This window comes from Podarcis liolepis (assembly GCF_965112155.1).
Source record: "Podarcis liolepis genome assembly, chromosome: 2".
Taxonomy (NCBI): domain Eukaryota; kingdom Metazoa; phylum Chordata; class Lepidosauria; order Squamata; family Lacertidae; genus Podarcis; species Podarcis liolepis.
Genome location: NC_139555.1, coordinates 45,047,697 through 45,068,470, shown reverse-complemented (window position 1 = coordinate 45,068,470; position 20,774 = coordinate 45,047,697). Strand labels below are relative to the sequence as shown.

Genomic DNA, 20,774 nt, shown 5'->3' with positions numbered 1-20,774 from the left:
GACCCTCCAGCTACTGCTGAGGTGACATATATAGGAAACCACATTCCCTTAGGATGGGCAGGTTATTGGCTGCCTCTTAAAATTGAGTTTAGGCCTTTTAAAAATAAACTAAAAGCCAATAATAACAAGCTGGCCAAACCTTAGCTTTCAAACATGGCCAATACTGACTCAGTTCATCAGAGCAAATAGGCAAGAGTATTGCCAATTAGCTTGCAAAGGAGCCGAGATGTACTGCAACATATTGCACTTTGATTTAGCCAACTCGATTCTTGAACAGCTTAATAGCAAATAAGGCTGTTGAGGAAACTTCAGTAGAGGTGAAATTGACAGGAACAAAAGCAAAGGTCACATTTGACAGTGGGAAGGAGGCATCAGTTTTTAGAAGTGGCTCCCACTCAACACAAGAGGGTTGGCAGGTCTTGTATACCACAGAAAATGAAAGAAGATTGCAATGCAAATAGAACAGAGGAAAATAAATTCTTAAGAGTCACTAATGAATTGCTGTTGCACATTTTTTAAAAGCAACTATTCCAAAGATGACAACTAAAGAGCCAGGGAAAAAAGGTTAAAATTCAAACCTGAAAGCAACTGCTGCTGAACAATTTCCACCCACCAACTGCATTTCATGGAAACTATACCAAAATGAATGCAATTGTATAGCAGGTAGCACTGGGTAGATGTCACTCAAGGTGGTTTAAAAAGTGCAGATGTATGGCAGGTAACTTGATCCTGTGGATCAAGTTCAGTGGCATAAACAATGTATCATGCTTGCTGCTGTTTATATGTCTCCTGGATGTGTCCACAACCAAAATACATGGTTGTAAGCACACCTCCCAGCTGAGCAACAAGATGGGGGGCAGGAAGGGGAACAGAGGAGGCTGAATTACTCATCTCTGTCATTTGAACATTCTGCTAAGGAGCCTGTCAGGCATCCAAGTTATTCAACCCTGGCTGCCCCTAAGCAGGGTACTTAGTCGGAAAACGTGTAAACATCTCAACCAAAGGATAGCTTCTAGTACAGCCAAGGTGCTCCCAGTTTGAAATAAAGTTTGTGCCCAACCAGCTATTTCTGCCCCCAGCTGATTGTTGACCTTCAAAAAGGTCAAAGGGAAACAGTTTACTTCCTGTCAGTTTCTCCAGCCCCATATTCATTGGGGAGACATGCATTTCTGTTAGCTGAATGGCAGGCTTCTGGAAGGCTGGGAAAGAAGATGACTTTGCTCCCCAACCACACCCCAGCTCCTTTCTTAGCTACTTCTCATATAGCCTTTGGTCAGATGGCATGGAGTTAAGGATCTCCACACAGCCTCCCCAAGGCAGGAGTTCAGATGAGTTTCAAGTTTAAAATGGATCCTGTGGGAAATATAATGGCAGAAGATTCAGTCATGTGCATAGCTCAAACTTCACAGGAGTAAACTTTGAAGCCATTTCGGAGGTACGCAAAGAGCTATGAATTTGGGAGCTCCTCCATATAGAGGATGAGGTATCTATAGAGAGTATCCATAACCAAAAAGAAGAAAGGAAGATGTAGCCTCAGAGTCAATTTGTAAAGTTCAAAATTATACCCAGGAAAAGTTGCATCAGGAATCTGTTCTGGTTGCTGTCTTCCATGGCTGCTTGTCCAATAGTCAGGAAATCCAGAACAATATTCTTAATTGTTGGTTCAGTATGCACATATGTTTTTTCTTTTTTTTAATAGATATTTATTAAAGTTTCAGAAATTATATACAAAAAACAAACAAAACACAGACAAAAAACAAGTATAATTTCAGTCCCTTATTTTCTTATGCCTTACTTCGCTGACCTCCTCCTACCTCCCCTTTCTGTATTCCAATTTCAAAATATTTATTCAGCACATATGTTTTTTTCTAGCCTCCTCCCTGCCTGAAGATAGTTGTCCCAGGGCTATTTCCTCCTTGTTCATCTTTGCCACTTTCATGCTGCTTTTCACCACTTAGCTTTTCATGCTGCTAGAAGCTGTTTCCACTGTTGTGGCATGCCAACTTTAGCCTGGACCTCTTGTTGCATGACCCTTTAACTTGGATTCCCCATTCCTGCCATCTTGGCAGAGCAACAACTCCCTTTACACATATCATTTCCCTTTCCAGCAGTATCCTTTGCAGCTTCAGAAATCCCCATAGTTCTGCAGAGTGGCAACTAGGTCACATGGATTGAGTATGTTCCGAGGCCAGCTCCTCCTCCTTGCTGTTGGAAATAACCTGCCCAGTAAAGGATCCAGGGGATTTTGAATGTTTCTCATCGTTCCTGTGGTTAGGATCCCAAATGGAAGCTGACTAGTGTGGGGTGGGGAAAAGGAGCTCCCTTGAACGCTGGCAACTGAAGGAGAGAGTCCAAGTGGCTTAGCCAGTGGAAGGTCCCTCAACGCTGTTTGGGGGCGACGGTGAATTCAGGGTGCTGTGAGCCAGCAACCGCCTCAATATGAGCACATGCTTATCTATTGCCCGCAGCTCCCCATTCATTCAAATGATGCCACATCAAATGATGTGGCTAGCTCAGTCAGTAGAGCACGAGGCTCTTAATCTCAGGGCTTGTGGGGTCCAGCCTCACACTGGGCGAAAGATTCCTGCATTGCAGAGGGTTGGACTAGTGATGGCCAAACTTGGCCCTCCGGCTGTTTTGGGACTACAATTCCCACCATCCCTGTCCACTGGTCCTGCTAGCTAGGAAGGATGGGAGTTGTAGTCACAAAACAGCTGGAGGGCCAAGTTTGGCCATGATCCTCCAGTTCTATGATTTCTATGAAGGCCATTCCAACTACTGTTTTGTTTTGTTTGGATCGCAAGGGGACTTTCTTCCAAGTAATGGGAGTTCCAGTCTCAGGTCTGCCGCCCGAAGCCATTCGCAGACTCCGGAGCGCCGCTGCCGAACGAGTTGGCGCTACTGCATTGGGCGCGTGTGTGACGGACGGACTGCGCAGGAGAGACCCCGGACTCCCTGCCTTCCCGCTCGACACTTGCGCCACCATAAGAGGCGGCTGTGGAGTCCAAATAAAAAGCCTCAGTTTAAAGCGGACTCCCCGTTCCCTCAGGCACAGGACCTGAGGTAAAATAAATGTGCTTCCCGGTGTGGAAGATGCCGAGTCTTTCTCTCTGCCGTTCTCCCACCTGAGCCCCCACCATGTTCCTCGCTGCCTACACTCCTTCCCCCTGCTTACGCCCGCCTGGGGGCACCTCTCACACACACCCCGCTATGCAGAAACGCGGGGAGTTCTCCTGCCTCACGCGGACATTTTGCGCCCCCCTTTCCGCCCGCCGCCTTGGCACTCAGCAGCGGTGGGCGGGCAGGACTGTGTTGCGCCACGCGAGGCCGCTTCTTCCCGCCTGCGGCCTCCGCTCTGGAGCAGCCCAGCGCCTCAGGTGAAGCGCCTCAGCTGAGAGAGAGAGGGAGCCGCCTCCCCTTCTCGGGCCGCGCCGCTGAGCGCTGCGGTAGCCCGTCTCCTCAGGCCGCCTCTGCGGTTGACAAGCACTGGGCAAGGCAGTGCAGCTAAACGTGCTCAACCAGAGAGCCAGGCTGCCGCCTCCACCGCCGCTCTTCTTCCCGCCACGTCCCCCCGCCATCGCCTCACGCCCGCTTCCCGCCCCTTCCCGCCAGGCCTGGGCTCCTGAAACGGGGCAGGCCTTCCCTGAGGAAAACGACCCCGCTTTGTTCATTGCGGGCAGCCGAGAGGCGCCTTGCTATTATGTCTGAAGCAGCCTGAGCTCGTGTGTGTTGTGTGTTTGTAATGGCAGTTTCGGGCTGGGGACGGCCCAGTGCGGGATAATGGCTTCCAGCCTTTCCCGAAAAGCCGTGCCTAGGCAGCCAGCAGGCAAAAGGCGGGGAGGTGGTGGAGGAGGCCCGGGCTGGAAACCCGCCTGCCGCGGTCTGTGTGTGCGGAATGACTAAACGTTTATTGAGGAGCTACCCGAGGCTCTCGGCGTCTCCTACACAAGCACCGTTCACCTCTCTCTGCCGCCGCCGCCCCCCTCCGCCTCCCGCGGCGTGGAACGCCCCCCCCTTCCGCCCCGTTCTCCTCTCCTCTCCCTGCTGTTGCTGCTGCTTCTCCTCCTTCTCCTCTCTCTCCCCTGTAGCGAATTAGAGATTTCGTGGCTTAATTGAGGAATCCAAGTGTTTCTGCCTAATTCCAACCTTCCCCGCCCCCCGCGCCTCGCTTCTCGTGCTATCCCCGGCAAGGCGAGCACTTCAGCCCCGCACCCCGCATCCGTTCAATGAAGCAGCACAGATCCACGGCGGCTCCAAGTGGGTTTTTGCAGGACGAGAAGGAGGAGGAGGAGGAGGAGGTGGCGGCGGCGGCGGAGGAGGAAAGGAGCTGGCGGCGGCGGCGGCAGCAGCAGCAGCAGCAGCAGGCATCTTTGCAAGGAAGCCTTTCGGGTCTAGCTCGGCTTCTGGGGATTTAAGTGTCACTCAAAGCATCCCCAAATCAGCTCGCTGCTCCTCTGCGCTTTCTTCGCGGGCATCGATTCGAGCCCTGAGCGGTGCATTTCTGCAATTTCCTACCAGGGAAGGTAAGGAGGCTGTGAGTGCCAAATGCACCACGGCGGCGGCGGCAGCAGCAGCAGCAGCATGGTCACTGACAGCCTAGACTTCTCGTCCGGGTAACTTCCCCTCTTGCCCTCTTTCAGCCCCCCACCCCATCCCACCCCACCTTTCCTAGGAATGGTGGTGGTGCAGTTAGGCACGGTGTGGTGGTGCATTTAGGCACGATCGCCTTCTCGCATCGCCCCATCCCTTCTATAGATGCTCGATCTCCTTAGGTGGAATAATAGTAATACAATAAAAACCGAAAAAAGAAAGACGTGGCCTTTTGTCTCAGCCTCTTTGCATGGTGCTAAGGCTCTGTAGATCCTACTTTTTACTTTTTTCCGGTGTAAAGAATCCTGAGTATCGCAGGACCCACGACGTCATCCAGCGATCCCCCGCTCTTAATTTCTGTGCCCCCAAGACCACCTCTCTCTCTCTCTCTCTCTCTCTCTCTCTCTCTCTCTCTCTCTCTCTCTTTTTTTTTTTCCAGGAGCTCAGGCAACCATCTCACCCCTACCAAGAAACTCGTCATCATCTCACATCCCCCCTTCCCCCAAATGCTATAGGCTGAGCCCTTTCCAGCCACCCATTGCTAACTCGGGCCCCCTCCCCCCCGCGATTTCACCCACCATTTGCTATTCCCAAAGAGCATAAAGTCTAGCTTTCCCCCCTCCCCCATGTGCACGCCTTGCATTCCCATTTTAACCTCTTTTTCCTTCCGTTCCTAATCCGATTTTGCACATTTCCCCATTTAAACTAGGTTGCAAAACTGCTGTAACCTGCAACTCTTGAAACTTCCTCGGTTGTTGAAGTCTGTGTTATTTTACTTAAAAGGACAACAACAAAAAACAACCTCTTAATCCTTTTGTGGATTACTCTCTTTTTTTAAATAATGCATTTCCTTCTTCCCCTTTAATTTTTTTTCTTTCCTCCTTTCCTTCTTTTTTTTGGCAAGGAAATTTGCTCCATCTCCAGCAGCAACCACTGCTCCTTTTGATGTTGTGGTACGCCGTGCGCATGCGCTCCACATTAGAATTACTGCACTGGCTAGAATAAGTTGGATCTCTTCTTCTCTTCCACTGAAGCCCTAAATCATATCAAAAGCTAAAGGGATGCTGAGAGTCCGGGAAAAGGGTTGCTTTGGAATTTGGTCGTTGCCCTTAATCATAACAGTGGTGTGTGCACAGAGGTAAGTGGCCAAAGGGTCTCTCTTTTTCGCCTTCACTTTGAATTGTACTGTATAACTGGGAGGTGCAGAATGCATCTTGCGAGATAGAGACAGGGAAAACCGCTCTCTCATGTCTTTTTACCCCTTTCTTTAGTGCTAATGATCCCAGCAATATGTCCCTGGTAAAAGAGACCGTGGATAGACTGCTGAAAGGATACGACATTCGGCTGAGGCCAGATTTCGGAGGTAATTCGATTGCTTTTGTAGAAAAGCCTGCTCCACGCTCAGGCTGTCCCTTCTCCGGAGTGTGTGTGTGTATGTGTGTGTGCGCGCACGCGTGTGTGTGTTTTCAACGTGGTGTGAGCGCTGCTCCTGCTCTGCATCTATGTTGCCATTTTCTGAAGCTCGACCCAAAGTTAAGCCAATTGTTCCCCAATTTCCCTTAGCCCGGAACGGCCGTGACACGATCCTTTAAATCTCCTCGTGTGTGTGTGTGTGTCTGTATTTGTATGTTTCTGTATCTATACACACAGTACTTGGTCTCGTGTGCGTTGATTACCTATTAACGCGTAATTAAAGCTTGGCTAATTGGCTTTATGGAGATGCAAATCTCCTAAGTTTCCCCAGCATCCGTGTCACCAAGCCTGGTGTGCTGTGCCTGTGGCCACAGTAAACATTTCTCCTTTTTTTTGAGTACAGGATGTTCGGCTAAGCGAGATGAAAATGTCATTCTGCTCCCCGTGAGCTGTGCGTTGGGGAGCAGGTTTCCGAGTCGTTTGTGCTTGTGTATGTTAAACCGGGTCCTTGGACCCTCTCTGAACGTATGTGGAAGCCGCTAGTACAGACGGCACTATGCTGTTACTGGGCTGCGAGGAGCGTGCGGTTCCGAGAGCCCCGTAAAGTCCTCCTTGAATCCCGAGTCAGCGTCCCTCTCGCTCGGCTTCGTCTGCTTGCAAGGGCTTGGCTAACCGGACTGAGCCCGTGCAGCAAGCGGGAACAGAAGCCTCTGGGTTGAAACTCACACTGCAAGTCTAGTGGGGTGTATCTCCGGCCAGCCACTTAAAGACACTTTACCCTATTATTAACACACGTGTGTGTGTGTGTGTGTGTGTGTTATATAAAGCACCCGTTGCTGACGGCGATCCTGGAAACGCTGCAAGGCAAACTCGTGGCTAAAATGAAGCCCTGCTGCCCCACCCCTTCTTCAGTCCGAATAATGCTTGCATGAATGAGTTAAATTGTGAGAGATCACAGTGCAGACCATCTTGTGTTGCAGGTCCCCCTGTGGCTGTTGGCATGAACATAGACATTGCCAGCATAGACATGGTGTCAGAAGTCAATATGGTGAGTGTTTCATTTATCTTTCGGTCCATCTCCCCCCAACCAGGTTTTACAAGGGTCTGTGGAATCAGTAACTGTGACTGCAGGTTCTGACTTTATCGCTTTTATTTCTCATTTACCACCAATGTGCACCAGCGCTCTCCAGTTAATTAGGCCATCTCTCCACCCCCCCCCCACCCCCAATTGGGTGCTTGCGTCTTCTCTACACAGATGTCAGAAAGCAGTGTGAAATAATTTCTGAAGCTATTGATTTTGGACTATTTTTATCTGAAACGTCTGAATAAGAAAAATGCTAGTAACCTGTGGTATTTTGGGGAAATCCATAGAATTACTAGAATGAGTGTTAGGAGGCCTCTTGTACAGCCACTTAAATAAAACGTTGTCCTTCAGAATAACATCTGTAAGTTTATTCCAAAAGGCTTTTAAACACTACGACTTTTAGTGTGTAAAAAGCTGGTACGATTATTATTATTTTTGACAGTCTTAGTATATAGGAGAGACCATTTCAGACATATAGTTAAGTGCTACTGAGAGACTTAGAGGAACAATAGTGGCCTCCTTTTGCTTCATGCAGGAGCGCCCCCTGCTGACATCGATTTGCACAACAGTTCAGAATATTTTAACATTTTCATCATGTATTTGGGACAGTTAAATTGTTTCAGTTACTATTGGGAGGCATGGGGATTGAGATGAATGTTGCGCACCCAAACATAAAGTTGTAATTAGGTTGATGAATGCAGTTTTTAAATGTTGCATGAACGCTTCATATAAGTTTATTGCCAGTTCTAATGTGTAGAGCTATACTATTAAATGAAATTACAGAGGGTGAAGAGATGGGTGTGTACATATGTTGGAATGGGACCTGGATCACATAAAATGTGGTCACACTTTGTCTTGCATATCTTTGGCCTTCCATTTTTAAAAATGGTTGTAGAAGCCATGTAAACACACTGAAAAGTTTGTTAGGAAGACTGCCCTATTATAGTATGCTACACTTGAGGCAAGTTTTTATTATTTTTATTTTATTAAAACAAAACTTCTTGCATAGTGATTGAGTTATCTGTAAGACTAGTTAATCTAGAGTTGCTAAAACACTTCTAAATATATATATTTATAAGATAGCCTCATCATATATCCATTACTCAGGCGGCAGACCACTAATGAAGGAAAGAAAGTAACAAGAAGCACTAGAATTAACTTCTTTTGAACTTTTGGTTTTCATTTGCAGACTGTGTTGAACCTTAACATCCATTGTGTTTGTTAAAGGATCACAGTAGCTTAGCATTGTAAAATATGGAAGACTATGCTTTAATGAGATAACCAGGCAAATTATAATGACATGAAATTGTGTCAGCTCAGTTTCATTAATTAGTGAGACCTAGAGTTCAAATAGAAAATGTTCAATTTAAATTACAGATTCCCAACCCACCCCCCACGCACTGTGTTTACATTTTTTTTAATGATTGCTTGGGATAGTTGGCTCTATTACATATTAGCATGACATGAATTAACACTCGGTGACATTGTCAGGGTGTGATACTTTTCCTTCAGAAGTTATTAATGTGTTTTTGTGATAGGCATAATCTTCCAAACTTTGAAAGAACAATTCAATTTCTAATGTATCGAGAAATGGTTGTGTAAATATTAGATCTTTGCATGTTTCATGTTCAGAGATTTTGTTGTAGTATGTCGGAACCTGATCACTGAGGCAATGCATAATTCCAATTCCTTCTTCCCAAAAGTGATCCTAAGGTATATTCTGTCTAGTGAGAGACGCTGAACTTTGAATTTAGATCACTGTCACGTGAACATATTCCAGCATGCTCCTAGTGTTTTGTCTATATGTCTAGAAATGGCAGATTATATTTTTGAAATCGGCCCACTACTTAGTAAAACTAACCTGGGTGACACATACCATGTTTTAATGCCTTTTTGGAAATATTAACATTTATTTTGTTCAAGAGACTCATACTTTACAAACCTGATCTGCAAGACTAGTGTTAAAATGAGAACCTGTTCTGATCTGAAGGCTGGAACGATTTTGTTTTGTTAAGAAGATTATGCAGTCTGTTAAGTGTCCTCCAGAAGTTTGAATGTTGAAACTTTAGTATCAGAAATGGTCTCTATATACTGATGAAGAATGAACATAATGTGAAAAACAATATTCATAGTCCTACCTAGATAATACTCTTTTTTAAAAAAAAAACCCACCTGTTTGGATAAAATGTATTTGGCCTCATAAGGCTTCTTTTAATCAGATGAAAGATAAAAAATCGGCAGTAAACTTATTTTATGAGATGGTGGATGTGTCCCTGTGCCAAGGAAAACCGAGTTTCTTCACTTTCCTGCAATGTGATCTGATTTTTTTAAAAAAAAATAGAGGTTGCAATCCTATACACACTTGCCTGAGAATAAGTCCCATTGAACTCATTGGAGCTTAATTCTGCATAGACCTGCATAGCTTGTTCTCTGACATTTTATCATAGAAGGCCTTACTGTTTCTGTGTGGGTTTTAGTCGCCATGCTGTCACTTACTTTGGCAGTGCATGAATTGATATTGTCATTATAGGTTGCTGCAGACTGAATAATCTTAACCCCTTCCTGTGATTGCAGAAAAAGGAGCATACTGTGGGTTTACAGAAAAACCTCTTTTCTCGGCTCAATTTCCTGCCTCTTTAGTCTGTACCATAGTTAAGGACTACATCAAGCCACATTAACCATGGTTTAGGCCAGTGTTTCCCAAACTTGGGTCTCCAGCTGTAGTTGGACTACAACTCACATCATCCCTAGCTAGTGGTCAGTGATGATTGGAATTGTAGTCCAAAAACAGCTGGAGCCCAAGTTTGGAAAACACTGGTTTAGACTAACTGGTGTTTGTCTCTAACCAGAATTTGAAGCTACTTTCAAATCCCAGTTAAGGTCAATCCTCAGTTAATATTAACCCTAATTGCAACTGGAGCCAACTAACAATTCCTTAAATATGGTAACAAGAACTTGAGCAGAAGAGGGGAAGGGCTGCAGGGAAGCATGTGGTACCATGGACAGCTCCTGGTCATTCACTATTGTTAAGCCTACAATCCAATGCAATACTTTGGAATAAGCCCATTGAAATTAATGGGACATGCTTCTGAGCAGATATGAGTAGCCTTGTGCTGTACAAGATTGAGTGTGTGTCCTTTTTATACTGGGCTTGTCTGGTCAAAAGCATGAGTGACAGTTTCACCAAGGTGTTTTGCTTCATTTAGAGCTTCACTTACATTTCATTGAAACTAGAGGTCTCTCACCGGCCCCCAAAGTCTAAAGTAAAATATTCAAAATGTTGTACAAGTTACTGTCTAGCACAGCTAAACCTTGGCATGTGTGACAAAACAGAAGATTTACAGCGTGATCCTTAGCATGTGAACTCAAAAGTGAGCTCCACTTTTTCCTAGCAAGTGTTTTATGTTTGCTGCCTTACACACACACACTTGCCTGCAGTAGGCCTCATTGGATGCAGTGAGAGTAAACATCCTGAGTAAACATTCATAGAACTGGGTTGTTGGCTACAAGTATCCAATTGTCAATAGTAACACCAATATTATTAAACGTTAGAAAAAATTAGCCCAGGTTTTTTGAACATACTTGTCATGTAATATCTTCAAATTGTTCATCTAGCGTTTGATCTAACGTATTGTTGGCCTTTAATTTGTCAATAAATGCTGATGCAGAACCATATCTTGAGAAGATATGAGGATTATCACACACACACACCCTCTCCTCTGCCCTCCCTCCAGTCCTGGATATATTGGTAAATAATGTACAATAACAATTCCTGATGCTGAAGTGAAGAGAGTGGAGATCTATCCAAAGCACCATATATGTATCAGTATACATATCAGTATACAATCTGAGCGACATGTGAGAGTGGCATATGAGAGCAAGCACACATTTCCAGTAAACAGGCTTGTTGACAAGGAGTGGGGGTTTTTTTTGCTTTGTTTGTTTTTTTAAAAAAAGAACTTAATTAATTTGTCGGGGTGTTGCCATTTTATTTTTGTTCCGCAATAAAAATGTGCTTTTTTTTTACTCTGGCACCGACAATCTAGTTGCCTTTCCTCACATGTGTTTCTGTTGGTGATAAATCACATTTTCCCAGCACTCAAATGGCAGTATTTCATTGCTGGGAAAATGTGGTTTCCTCTGCAGATTGGGACATATTCCAATAATTTTTGTAGTTTGAAGTTATGAATTTCTGCAAGCCATTTTGTGACCTTATTTACAGCTTTATTACTTCAAAGGCTTAGTACCCCTTCTATACCAAGCAAGTGTATTAAAAAGAGGAATGATAAAACAAATGCTGAACACCAGGAAGAACACCCCTTGCTCCACCACCTTCTTTTGAAACATGTCCCTCCCCATTTTTAAATATAGTTCATCGCAGACAGTGTGCTCCAACTCTACTACACATGCACATCACTGTTCCCACCCCACTCCATTTTTTTAAGCCTCTCTCCCTTGTGAGCTAACAGTGTACACAAGAAGGTTCAAATACGTCTTGTGCAATCCTGACAACGAAAAAGTGATTTTTTGCAGCAGTTACTCCACTGAGAATACTTTTGAATAGTTGACTTTGTACCTAGTTGTCAATAATTTATGTCTATCATTCTATCTTGAATGGCACTAGCTCTCTTGAGACTGAAAATATTACTGTTACTATTTTATAACAATATAGCCTAGCTCAGAAATTTTGTTCAGCCAAGTGCATTATCCTAGAAATGTATGTTAGGATAGATAATGTTTGCTGTTAACTATGCAGGTGGGCATCATTTATCCATAGTGCATTTCACAGCTGCGACTAAGTGAAGAGGGCTCTTGTAATATTTTGGAACTTTTTATCATCTAAGTAACTTCAGCAGGAAACAAAATTCAGAGATGAACCTGCATGCTTGAATTCAAACAATGGATTCCCATGGAATTTCTGAGCGCCCCTTCCCCACTGGATTCTGGAGCAGAAAGAACTGGGTTTCCAAATCCAGCAGGAAGTTGTGATTGGTTTGCTGGTTGCTTTTGAAGAATCTTCTTGGCTCCCACATGAACAGATTTCACTGACTGCTAAATTTAGAGACCATTGCAATGGTTTCTATCTGGAAAGTACAAATCATCATTTTCTTCTGAGGAGTCATATGAAGGGAGCTGAAGGGGAGGACTAGAATAAACAGCAAGCAGGTTAAAGCCTTTGCAGAGGCCAGGAAAGCTCCAGTGTACACATAAGATAGTCAAAGTTGAACTGATGTGTATGTATGTTTAAACTACACAACTATTTAAGATACCCAAATATAGGGAATCCATCCTCCCTTCAAAGTTCACCTGAGCTTGTGATTCATTTGCCTCAGCACCTACTGTAGTGTGCAGCTGATTTTCCTCTTCCCATGCATTCCCAAGCTTAGGTTGCAATAGCGAGGAAGAAATTAACAGTACAGAAGACTGTTGACACCAGTTGACACTCTGAAGGCCTCCAAACATGCTTGGTGCTTCTATATGCTGTGTGTCTGTACTTTCTAAATCCATTTGGCTCAATTCATTCAACCATGAGGAGTTCAAATGACATACCCCAGTAGTCTTGGTGGCAGGTTCAGAAGCCTCAATTGTATTGTTTGCCAGGAAAACTGGAAACAGTTTCCCTAGCAAACCTAGCTTAGCAGTCAAAGAGTAAGGAGAGAGGTCCTCTTGTAGTTCATGGATAGGCAATGTTTCAGGAAGCAAAGAACAGGGATAAATGGACAGTTCTCTGAAGTGGAGCAAAGGTCACTATTGGGACTTGTGCTTCTTAACCTGAAGTGAGTGTTGAGGTGGCCAAGTTTGCAGATGATACTAAATTGTTCAGGATCATTAAAAAGAGATTGTGAAGAGCTCTGAAAGGACCTCTCCAAACCTGAGTGAGTGGGTGATAAAATGGCAAATGCAATTAAATGTGAACAAGTGTAAAATGGTAAGCAGAGAAAAGAGTGGAATGGATGAACAAGTTGGCAGGGTGGTTCCCTGGGCACTTGACTTATGAGATTTCAGAGACCTCTCAGATAGTCTTTTCGCCCATTTAATTCTCTGAGAGAGTATAAAAAGATCAGATTCATTCTGAATTTGGGGTCTGTGTCACCCATTACCAGATTGAACCATTGTAAGAAAATGAGCCCCAGTGTTTCCAGAAAGAAGTGGGAAAGAAGACTGCCATGATGGGGGTTGTCTGTTGTTAGCCAGGACTATACCACTTGCCTATCAGGACTGACTCACATCCTAACTTTAATAAGGGTACCTAAGCAATTAATAACATTACAAACCCTTCTGTAGCAATTTAGAGGCTATCAAGTTTCTTTTAAATGAGCTCTCAAGCTATTTGTTGCTGCTACAAAGTTAACATGCCTATTCTGGAAACTAAATTTGCTGAAACAATTAAACTTATACATAGATGTTGATGCTCCTATTGTAATAGTTCTACTGTGGGTAGACAAAACATATTTAAACATTTTGCCCTCTCTAACATATTTGCATTAACACTTAGCCATTGGAAAAACAACACAGGAAACAAGCAAAATAACCACAAGGACTTTGGTAATAAGTACTGTAGTGTGGACACTGCACTGGTATTAATGGCTTTTACTGATTATTATAGTATTAATTATATGGTCATCGTACTGGTCTTTAATTGCATGATTGAGTGTTGGACATGACTTTAAGGCTGAAGAATCTGATATGTTTCCTGTGGTTTATGTATGCCATTATGCTGTTTGTGGTTATATGAGTAATGCAGAACAAACTGGAACAATACAGTGAGCCAATCCTTACATTAACAAAGCCAGAGTAAATTATTAAAAATTACAATTGGCTTGAAATTGGCTCTCACTAGGAAGTTGGTGCCTGCCACCTACAAACTCCTCTCTCCCAGCTGCTCCCTGTGTGCTGTGATGTCACAGAATGTTGGAATATTCAGAAATACTTTAACTGGTGAGTGGAAATTCCACTAAGAGAAATACTGACAAATAATCCAGTTTCTGTGAGCCAGATCATATCCTGTAGAAGCATAAGTGTTGTTGTTTTTTAAGTCTTCAGTGTGTGTGTGTGTGTGTGTGTGTGTGTGTGTTATGGGTTTGACTTTTTTAATACCTTTTAACACTCAGAGCAGGCAAGCCTGCCCAATGAGAGTTGGCTCTCATGGCTGAAGGGCATTTTAGAAAGACAGATGCGTTCTGGGAGTCAGGCTTATTTATGTGAATAATTTCTATCTGACATTTCTTCTGAAGAGGTCAAAGTGACTAACAACAAAACAAAAATCCAGAGACCAATTGCTTAATATAGCAGTCCACAGCCCAAATGCTTCCTAAAAGAGAAGGTTTTTTCCAACTTGCAAAAGGCTCATAAGGAGATGGTGTGATGGGTTTCCTTTGGAAGGGGAGTCTCCAGAGCTTAGGCACAGCTGTTGAAAAGGCCCCCTCCCTGGTATCAACCAAGCCCTATCTGTTTGAGAAGAGTTAACTTTTAAGTTTAAGCAGGAACTTTGAAGAGACTGTTGGACAATCATATTTCTTCTTAATAATCTAAGACACAAATTTTTGCTGATGCACCATCCCCATTGCATGAGCTGTAATTAAACCAGGAAATCTCTAAGGAGGAATCGTTTTATGTTTCATATTTATTGAGAAATCATGGTTCCGAACTTTGGAACAAGTTGAAGTTGGTTTAGGATTCTGGATTGTTTGGAAGTTGTCAACATAATCTCTCAACTGAGATGAAACTTGGTATTTAGGCATGTGCTGGAGGAAGAAGCAAAGGGATGCAGAAGCAAAAGGCTCTTTCATATTTTGGCTTAGTTTGAACTGGGCCATATTTAAATGTGAAACAATGATCAGCGCTTCCTAAGCTAGAAAATGCATACTAGAAAGCAGATGGGAAAAGGAGAAAATGGTTAGGAAATAAGTCATACAGAGATCAGTTGATGGAGAAGCTTAAAATACTTTTTAAAAAGTTCTTGAAGACTTGGAATATGTGTAATTATAGCTTTTGTTGCCACTGGAGCAAGTAGAAAGCATTTCTTACATTTCAGCTGTGTTTTTTGGTCATATAAAATTGTATGAGTTTCTATCAGGCGGATGTTTGCTCTGCCAAACTCTTTTCATAATAAGAAGCTGAGCTTGAAGTGCTGAGTGCTTTGAAAAAGCTGTCCACTTCAGTTGAAAGAGACAAACTAGGCATTAAGCTTGTTTGAAAACCTAATATAAATTCTGGGGTCTGAGAAATTTTGAAAACTCTGGCTCTTAAGCTTTATTGCCTATTAAATGTTTTATGGGAGCTTGAAAGTATGAATTATTTATTTGAGACATAGGTCCGTTCTAACCTACTTCTGTAAAACTTTGCATTTTTGCTTGTATAAAGTATTTCATGCTGTTTACTTTAGCATTAAAATATACTAAACTATTGACAGTAATATTACTGCTGTACCTCTTTCCCCGCTTTCTAAGCAGCACCTGAAGTGGTGTACAATATGCTAAAAACAATACAAAATGCCACAATAACAATTAAATTACATTTTTGAAAAAAGCCTGGAAAAATCAGCCCTAAAAGAATCATACAGTAGAAATGCCAGCAACCTGGGAGACAGTGAGATAGCAGTTCTCCCTAGGGTTAACACAGTTGCAACCACCTCTTCCATGATCTTCCCGAAATGCTCTCTGCTATCCAGGATGTTGCAGAAACTAAGATGGAGGAGGAGGATGGGAAAGGAAAAACCTTCCTTCTCTCACCACTACTGCTTCTGCAACCACTGGATAGGTCAATAAAAAAGAAGAGAGGGGTTTGTTTGTTTGTTTGTTTGTTTGTTTGTTTGTTTGTGTACAATGGTAAAAACAAGTGGGTGTTTTCCTGAACCCTTGGAAAATAATCTGAGTTTTTCCAGTGCAGTGCCCCCACAACACCTCCCCACCAATAACCCTGGATTATTTCTGAATGAATCCAAGGAGCATTTGGGACAGCATGCCCATCTGTAGTGCATGAGCCAAGAGGAGGCAGGACACTTTGCAGTCACAATACAAGTTGGGACATGGAACAGTGCTTTCTTCCTAGCAGCAGTGGCGTAGCGTGGGTTGTCAGCACCCGGGGCAAGGCAAGTAATTTGCGCCCCCTAACCCGTGGATTTGCGCACCCTAACCCTAACCCCCAGATGTTGCGCCCGGTGCAGCTGCCCCCCCTGCACCCCCCACGCTACGCCACTGCCTAGCAGTGTAACATTTAAGCGAACTCAGTATTTGAGTGGGGAAGAACTTAAAATGTGTAATGATAATGTGCCTGGTTTGTTATCCAGTGTGGTTAGTGCTATTTACGATATGCAGTTACTTCCACCCCTTTTTATTTAAGTACGTAGGGGTAGCTGGGATAAATGATTGTGGGCAATAGCGTGAAGGGAGGAGAGGTTTTATCTCTCTCCCCCCCCCCCCCCCGCTTCAGCACTAGAGCAAACTTATTTTTAATTGTGTAACAATGATTCCTTTTGCATCCTTCATTTTTATCGAGCAGCTATAATAGCTTTAGGACTAGTGGCACTATAACGTCAAGAGTAAGTTTCTCCCACTGCTCCACAGAAATAGTGGTAGGTAGTCACAGTCTGTTTTATGTAATGTAACATCAAAAATTTCCATACTGTCTAAGTGAAAGAAAGTGTATGTGGCTGAATTTAAATGTATTTGTAGTTGCACATAGTACTTCTTGCTATATTTTCTTCAATTTTTCTTATTTTCTTTAACATTTAGGGTTGTTTAGGGTTTTCATGCTGAATTTTAATGTATTTTATTTTAATCAGCATGTTGTCTAGATATTTTTTTTAATGAGTTGACTAATAAATATAATAAATAAGCATGATGTCCAGTCTCCAAAGCTGAGCACAGTAAGCAAATTAATAATAATTATTTTTTAGGGGGGAAACTGTTTTTCATCAAATCAAAAGTGAGTATGTGTTAGATAAGGTACTCATAATCATAAGAGCACTGAAGTGCAGGATTTCATTTTGATTAACTTTTTAATTGGGTTGACTTTTTGAGAACAGAATGATGCATCAACACTCGATGCATCACTTGACATTTTGGTGATGAGGCATCTATTCTGTATGTACAATGACTGAATAGCTATCTCTTTGCTGTATTGCTTTCATTTTTTAAAAAAAGAAAAGAAATCAGAAATTATCTGAAAAAAAGCATAGGGTAACATTTCTGTAATGAGAACAGAAACTTGCATTTTATCATTTTTTAATAATAATAATTAAAGAATAGTCATTATGAACTGGAATCTTTGATATTTTGTTTTTTGTTGCTTAAAGCTACATGAGGGCAAACAACTCCATCCCCTTGTGTTTAAATGCGGCTGATTGATTGTCATTTTCCAAAAGTTCTTTAAGTACAGCAGAATAGATTTTTGATTTCTCACTTAAAATATAATCAGCCTCATCACAATAATACATATTTTCCCTACAAATCTTCCAGCTTCTAGAAGCGTGAAAGAACAATGTGACGAGGGCTGCAATCCTAAACACGCTTACAAGATTGTAAGCCCTATTATTGACTAAACATGCTTAGGATTTGAAGGGATGTAGATCAGTGGTAGAGCACTTGTTTTGCAAGCAGAAGGTCCCAGATTCAGTCCCAGATTCATTTTGGACTCACAGCTGTCCATGGAGGCACAGGTTAAATCCGTGTCCAGGGCAGCTGTGTACCAGCTCCATCTGGTACGCAGGCTGAGACCCTATCCGCCTGCGGACTGCCTCGCCAGAGTGGTGCATGCTCTGGTTATCTCCCGCTTGGACTACTGCAGTGTGCTCTACGTGGGGCTACCTTTGAAGGTGACCTGGAAACTACAACTAATCCAGAATGTGGCAGCTAGACTGGTGACTGGGAGCAGCCGCCGAGACCATATAACACCGGTCTTGAAAGACCTACATTGGCTCCCAGTACGTTTCCGAGCACAATTCAAAGTGTTGGTGCTGACCTTTAAAGCCCTAAACGGCCTCGGTACAGTATATCTGAAGGAGCGTCTCCTCCCCCATCGTTCTGCCCAGACACTGAGGTCCAGCACCGAGGGCCTTCTGGCGGTTCCCTCACTGCGAGAAGCCAAGTTACAGGGAACCAGGCAGAGGGCCTTCTCGGTAGTGGCGCCCTCCCTGTGGAACGCCCTCCCACCAGATGTCAAAGAGAACAACAACCACCAGACTTTTAGAAGACATCTGAAGGCAGCCCTCTTTAGGGAAGCTTTTAATGTTTGATGTATTACAGTATTTTAATATTTTTTTGGAAGCCGCCCAGAGTGGTTGGGGAAGCCCAGCCAGATGGGCTAGGTATAAATAATAAATTATTATTATTATTATTACAGTGGTGCCTCACAAGACGAAATTAATTCATTCCGCGAGTTTTGTCGTCTTGCGATTTTTTTCGTCTTGCGAAGCACGGTGTCGGGAAAGTTTTGGAAAAGGTTCAAAAATCACCAAAGTCTTTAAAAACCTCAAAAAAGGCTACCACACCACGTTCTATGAGTTGCTCCTCGAAGTCAAGTCGCAACTGTATTAACGGTGTTAAGGAAAAGGAAACAAACTTGCAAGACGTTTCCGTCTTGCGAAACAAGCCCATAGGGAAAATCGTCTTGCAAAGCAACTCAAAAAACAAAAAACCCTTTCGTCTAGCGAGTTTTTTGTCTTGCAAGGCATTCGTCTTGCGAGGTACCACTGTATTATTATTATCCTAGGGTAACTAGCTCAGATCAGTAGGGAGAAACTGATCCCGTCTTGATCTTTATCCTGTTTTCTTCATTAATGTTCATTCTGTATGCTTTAAGGAATAAACAGGGAAGCATGATAAGGTTCTCTTATTTCCTGGTGATTTTTCTCTGTTAAATACAAGAAAAAAGTATGAAAAGGCAAAGCAGATTCTTTGTGTTCACATTAGTTTCTTGAATGCTGCAAGGTCATTGCTCTCTCCCCATCACCACCACCACCACCACCACCACTGTGTCTCCAAGTCAGTTTCTCCTGCAACTGTTCATATCAGGAAAAAAGCACACCAAGAACTCAGGACAATGTAAGTTTCAATAGTGGGAGTGGTCCCTACTCGCAAATCAATAGTCAATAGTAACAAAAACTAATCCATTCAAAAGTATGTATTCTGACAAGGATTACAAATTCAAATAGAGATTACAAACTCTAACAGAGATTACAGACTCAAACTCATAAAAATATGTATAACACAATAATTCATTACAGAATTAGAGATAAGAATTTATGAGTAGAGATAAATTCATGTTAGTCCAGATTCGTCGTGGAGGTCTTAGTTTCAATCACTGAGCAGAAGTCAGAAGTCAGTTATGGATTAGAAACCAGGACAGGGCCCTGTTTCGATTTATTCACCTTCATCAGCTAATTTTTAAAGGGTCGTGTAAGTTTGAAGACTTTCAGATAAATATATCCTGTTATTTTCTACATTTCTCAAGACCTCCATGACGAATCTGGACATGGTTTTTTGCTTTTTTCTTGGTGTATTTGTGCTTTTTTCTTGGTAAATTTAATAACTGTTCATATCAGGGCAGGGATGATTTCTCCCCATGATTTCATTCCCTAAATCAGTGATACTTTCATATGTGCACATTCTGTCATCTGTGCATTCACAAACGCGGCCTGATCATCATAATACATATTTTCACACTACAATGGAATGGCGGCTTCCATTTTTTAATCAGGTGGAAGCTGGTTTGAGGGAAAGTGCATCAAATAGCAGTATTCCTCTAAAAGCCACAGGATGCAGATTTATGTGAACCTAGCTTAAGACAAACAACAATAGGAACACACTGGAGTCACAGTAAATAGAAATATGAATAACCCTTCACTCTCTAGCGAAGATAAAACACTGCCTAGTCACAGAACCATAGTTTGGTGATACAGAACTCACAGACTTATTCCTGTGCACTTATTCTCTCCCCCCCCCCCCCTTTAGTTTTAACCGTGGCAAACATTTATCTCATCACTGATATTCTTACTAAAAATTGCCCAGATCTCCTATCATGGTTTCAAATTAGTTTTATGTTCACTGTAGTTTGGTTTTTCTTTTTCTTTTTTAAAGCACTGCAAATATAGCACTATCATTATTTCCAGGGCTGAAAAGGAAAGGGGCATATCTGTATGAGTGGGCGGTAAATGCATTTTAATGCAAGAGTTGGGCAAGATTTCAAACTGTGGCTTGGGACTATTGGGAAAGAAGGAATTGACAATAGCAACCAGAATAGAATCTGACTTTTGACTATATGTGCAACGCACAACTTTGTTATTACCAACACACTCTTTTGACAAAATAAATAAATCATGGAGGCACAAGCAGTCATGATGTGCTCTTTATCAGAGATATGACGAGTGCCGACAACTGCTGGACAGATCACACATTAATACGTTCCACGATGGCTATCAATATTATACCTCAGTGCAGGCTTCAAGGAAGGAAACCAAGGTGCAAAATGAACACTCAAGCCCTTCAATCCTATTAAGCAGGATTGCTTCCAAATGACTCTTAAAGACCATCTGCTTTCGGAGTTCCCTGATAACATTGAGGAACACTGGACCAAACTAAAAACATCCATTATTACAGCCTGTGAACAAACTATTGGATACTAAACCAATAAACACCAGGACTTGGTTTGATGAGTATGACAGTGAGATTGAACGCATTCTTGACAA

At 42.8% G+C, this 20,774-nt stretch overlaps 1 protein-coding gene across 7 annotated transcripts in view; it reads left to right on the top strand.

Annotated features, from left to right (window-relative positions):
* The first annotated feature begins 4,015 nt into the window (after window positions 1-4,015).
* Window positions 4,016-20,774, top strand: part of GABRB2 (gamma-aminobutyric acid type A receptor subunit beta2) — a 102,674-nt gene continuing 85,915 nt past the window's right edge. For 2 of the 7 annotated variants that reach the window (XM_083482345.1, XM_083482341.1), the window contains exons 1-4: window positions 4,016-4,523; window positions 5,495-5,728; window positions 5,862-5,953; window positions 6,984-7,051. In XM_083482345.1, the coding sequence (XP_083338471.1) occupies window positions 5,652-5,728; window positions 5,862-5,953; window positions 6,984-7,051 (237 nt within the window). In that variant the 5' untranslated portion in view covers window positions 4,016-4,523; window positions 5,495-5,651. Of the gene's footprint in view, window positions 4,614-5,494; window positions 5,729-5,861; window positions 5,954-6,983; window positions 7,052-20,774 lie in introns of all 7 variants that reach the window. The other 5 variants (XM_083482347.1, XM_083482346.1, XM_083482343.1 and 2 more) reach the window with 4 other exon arrangements.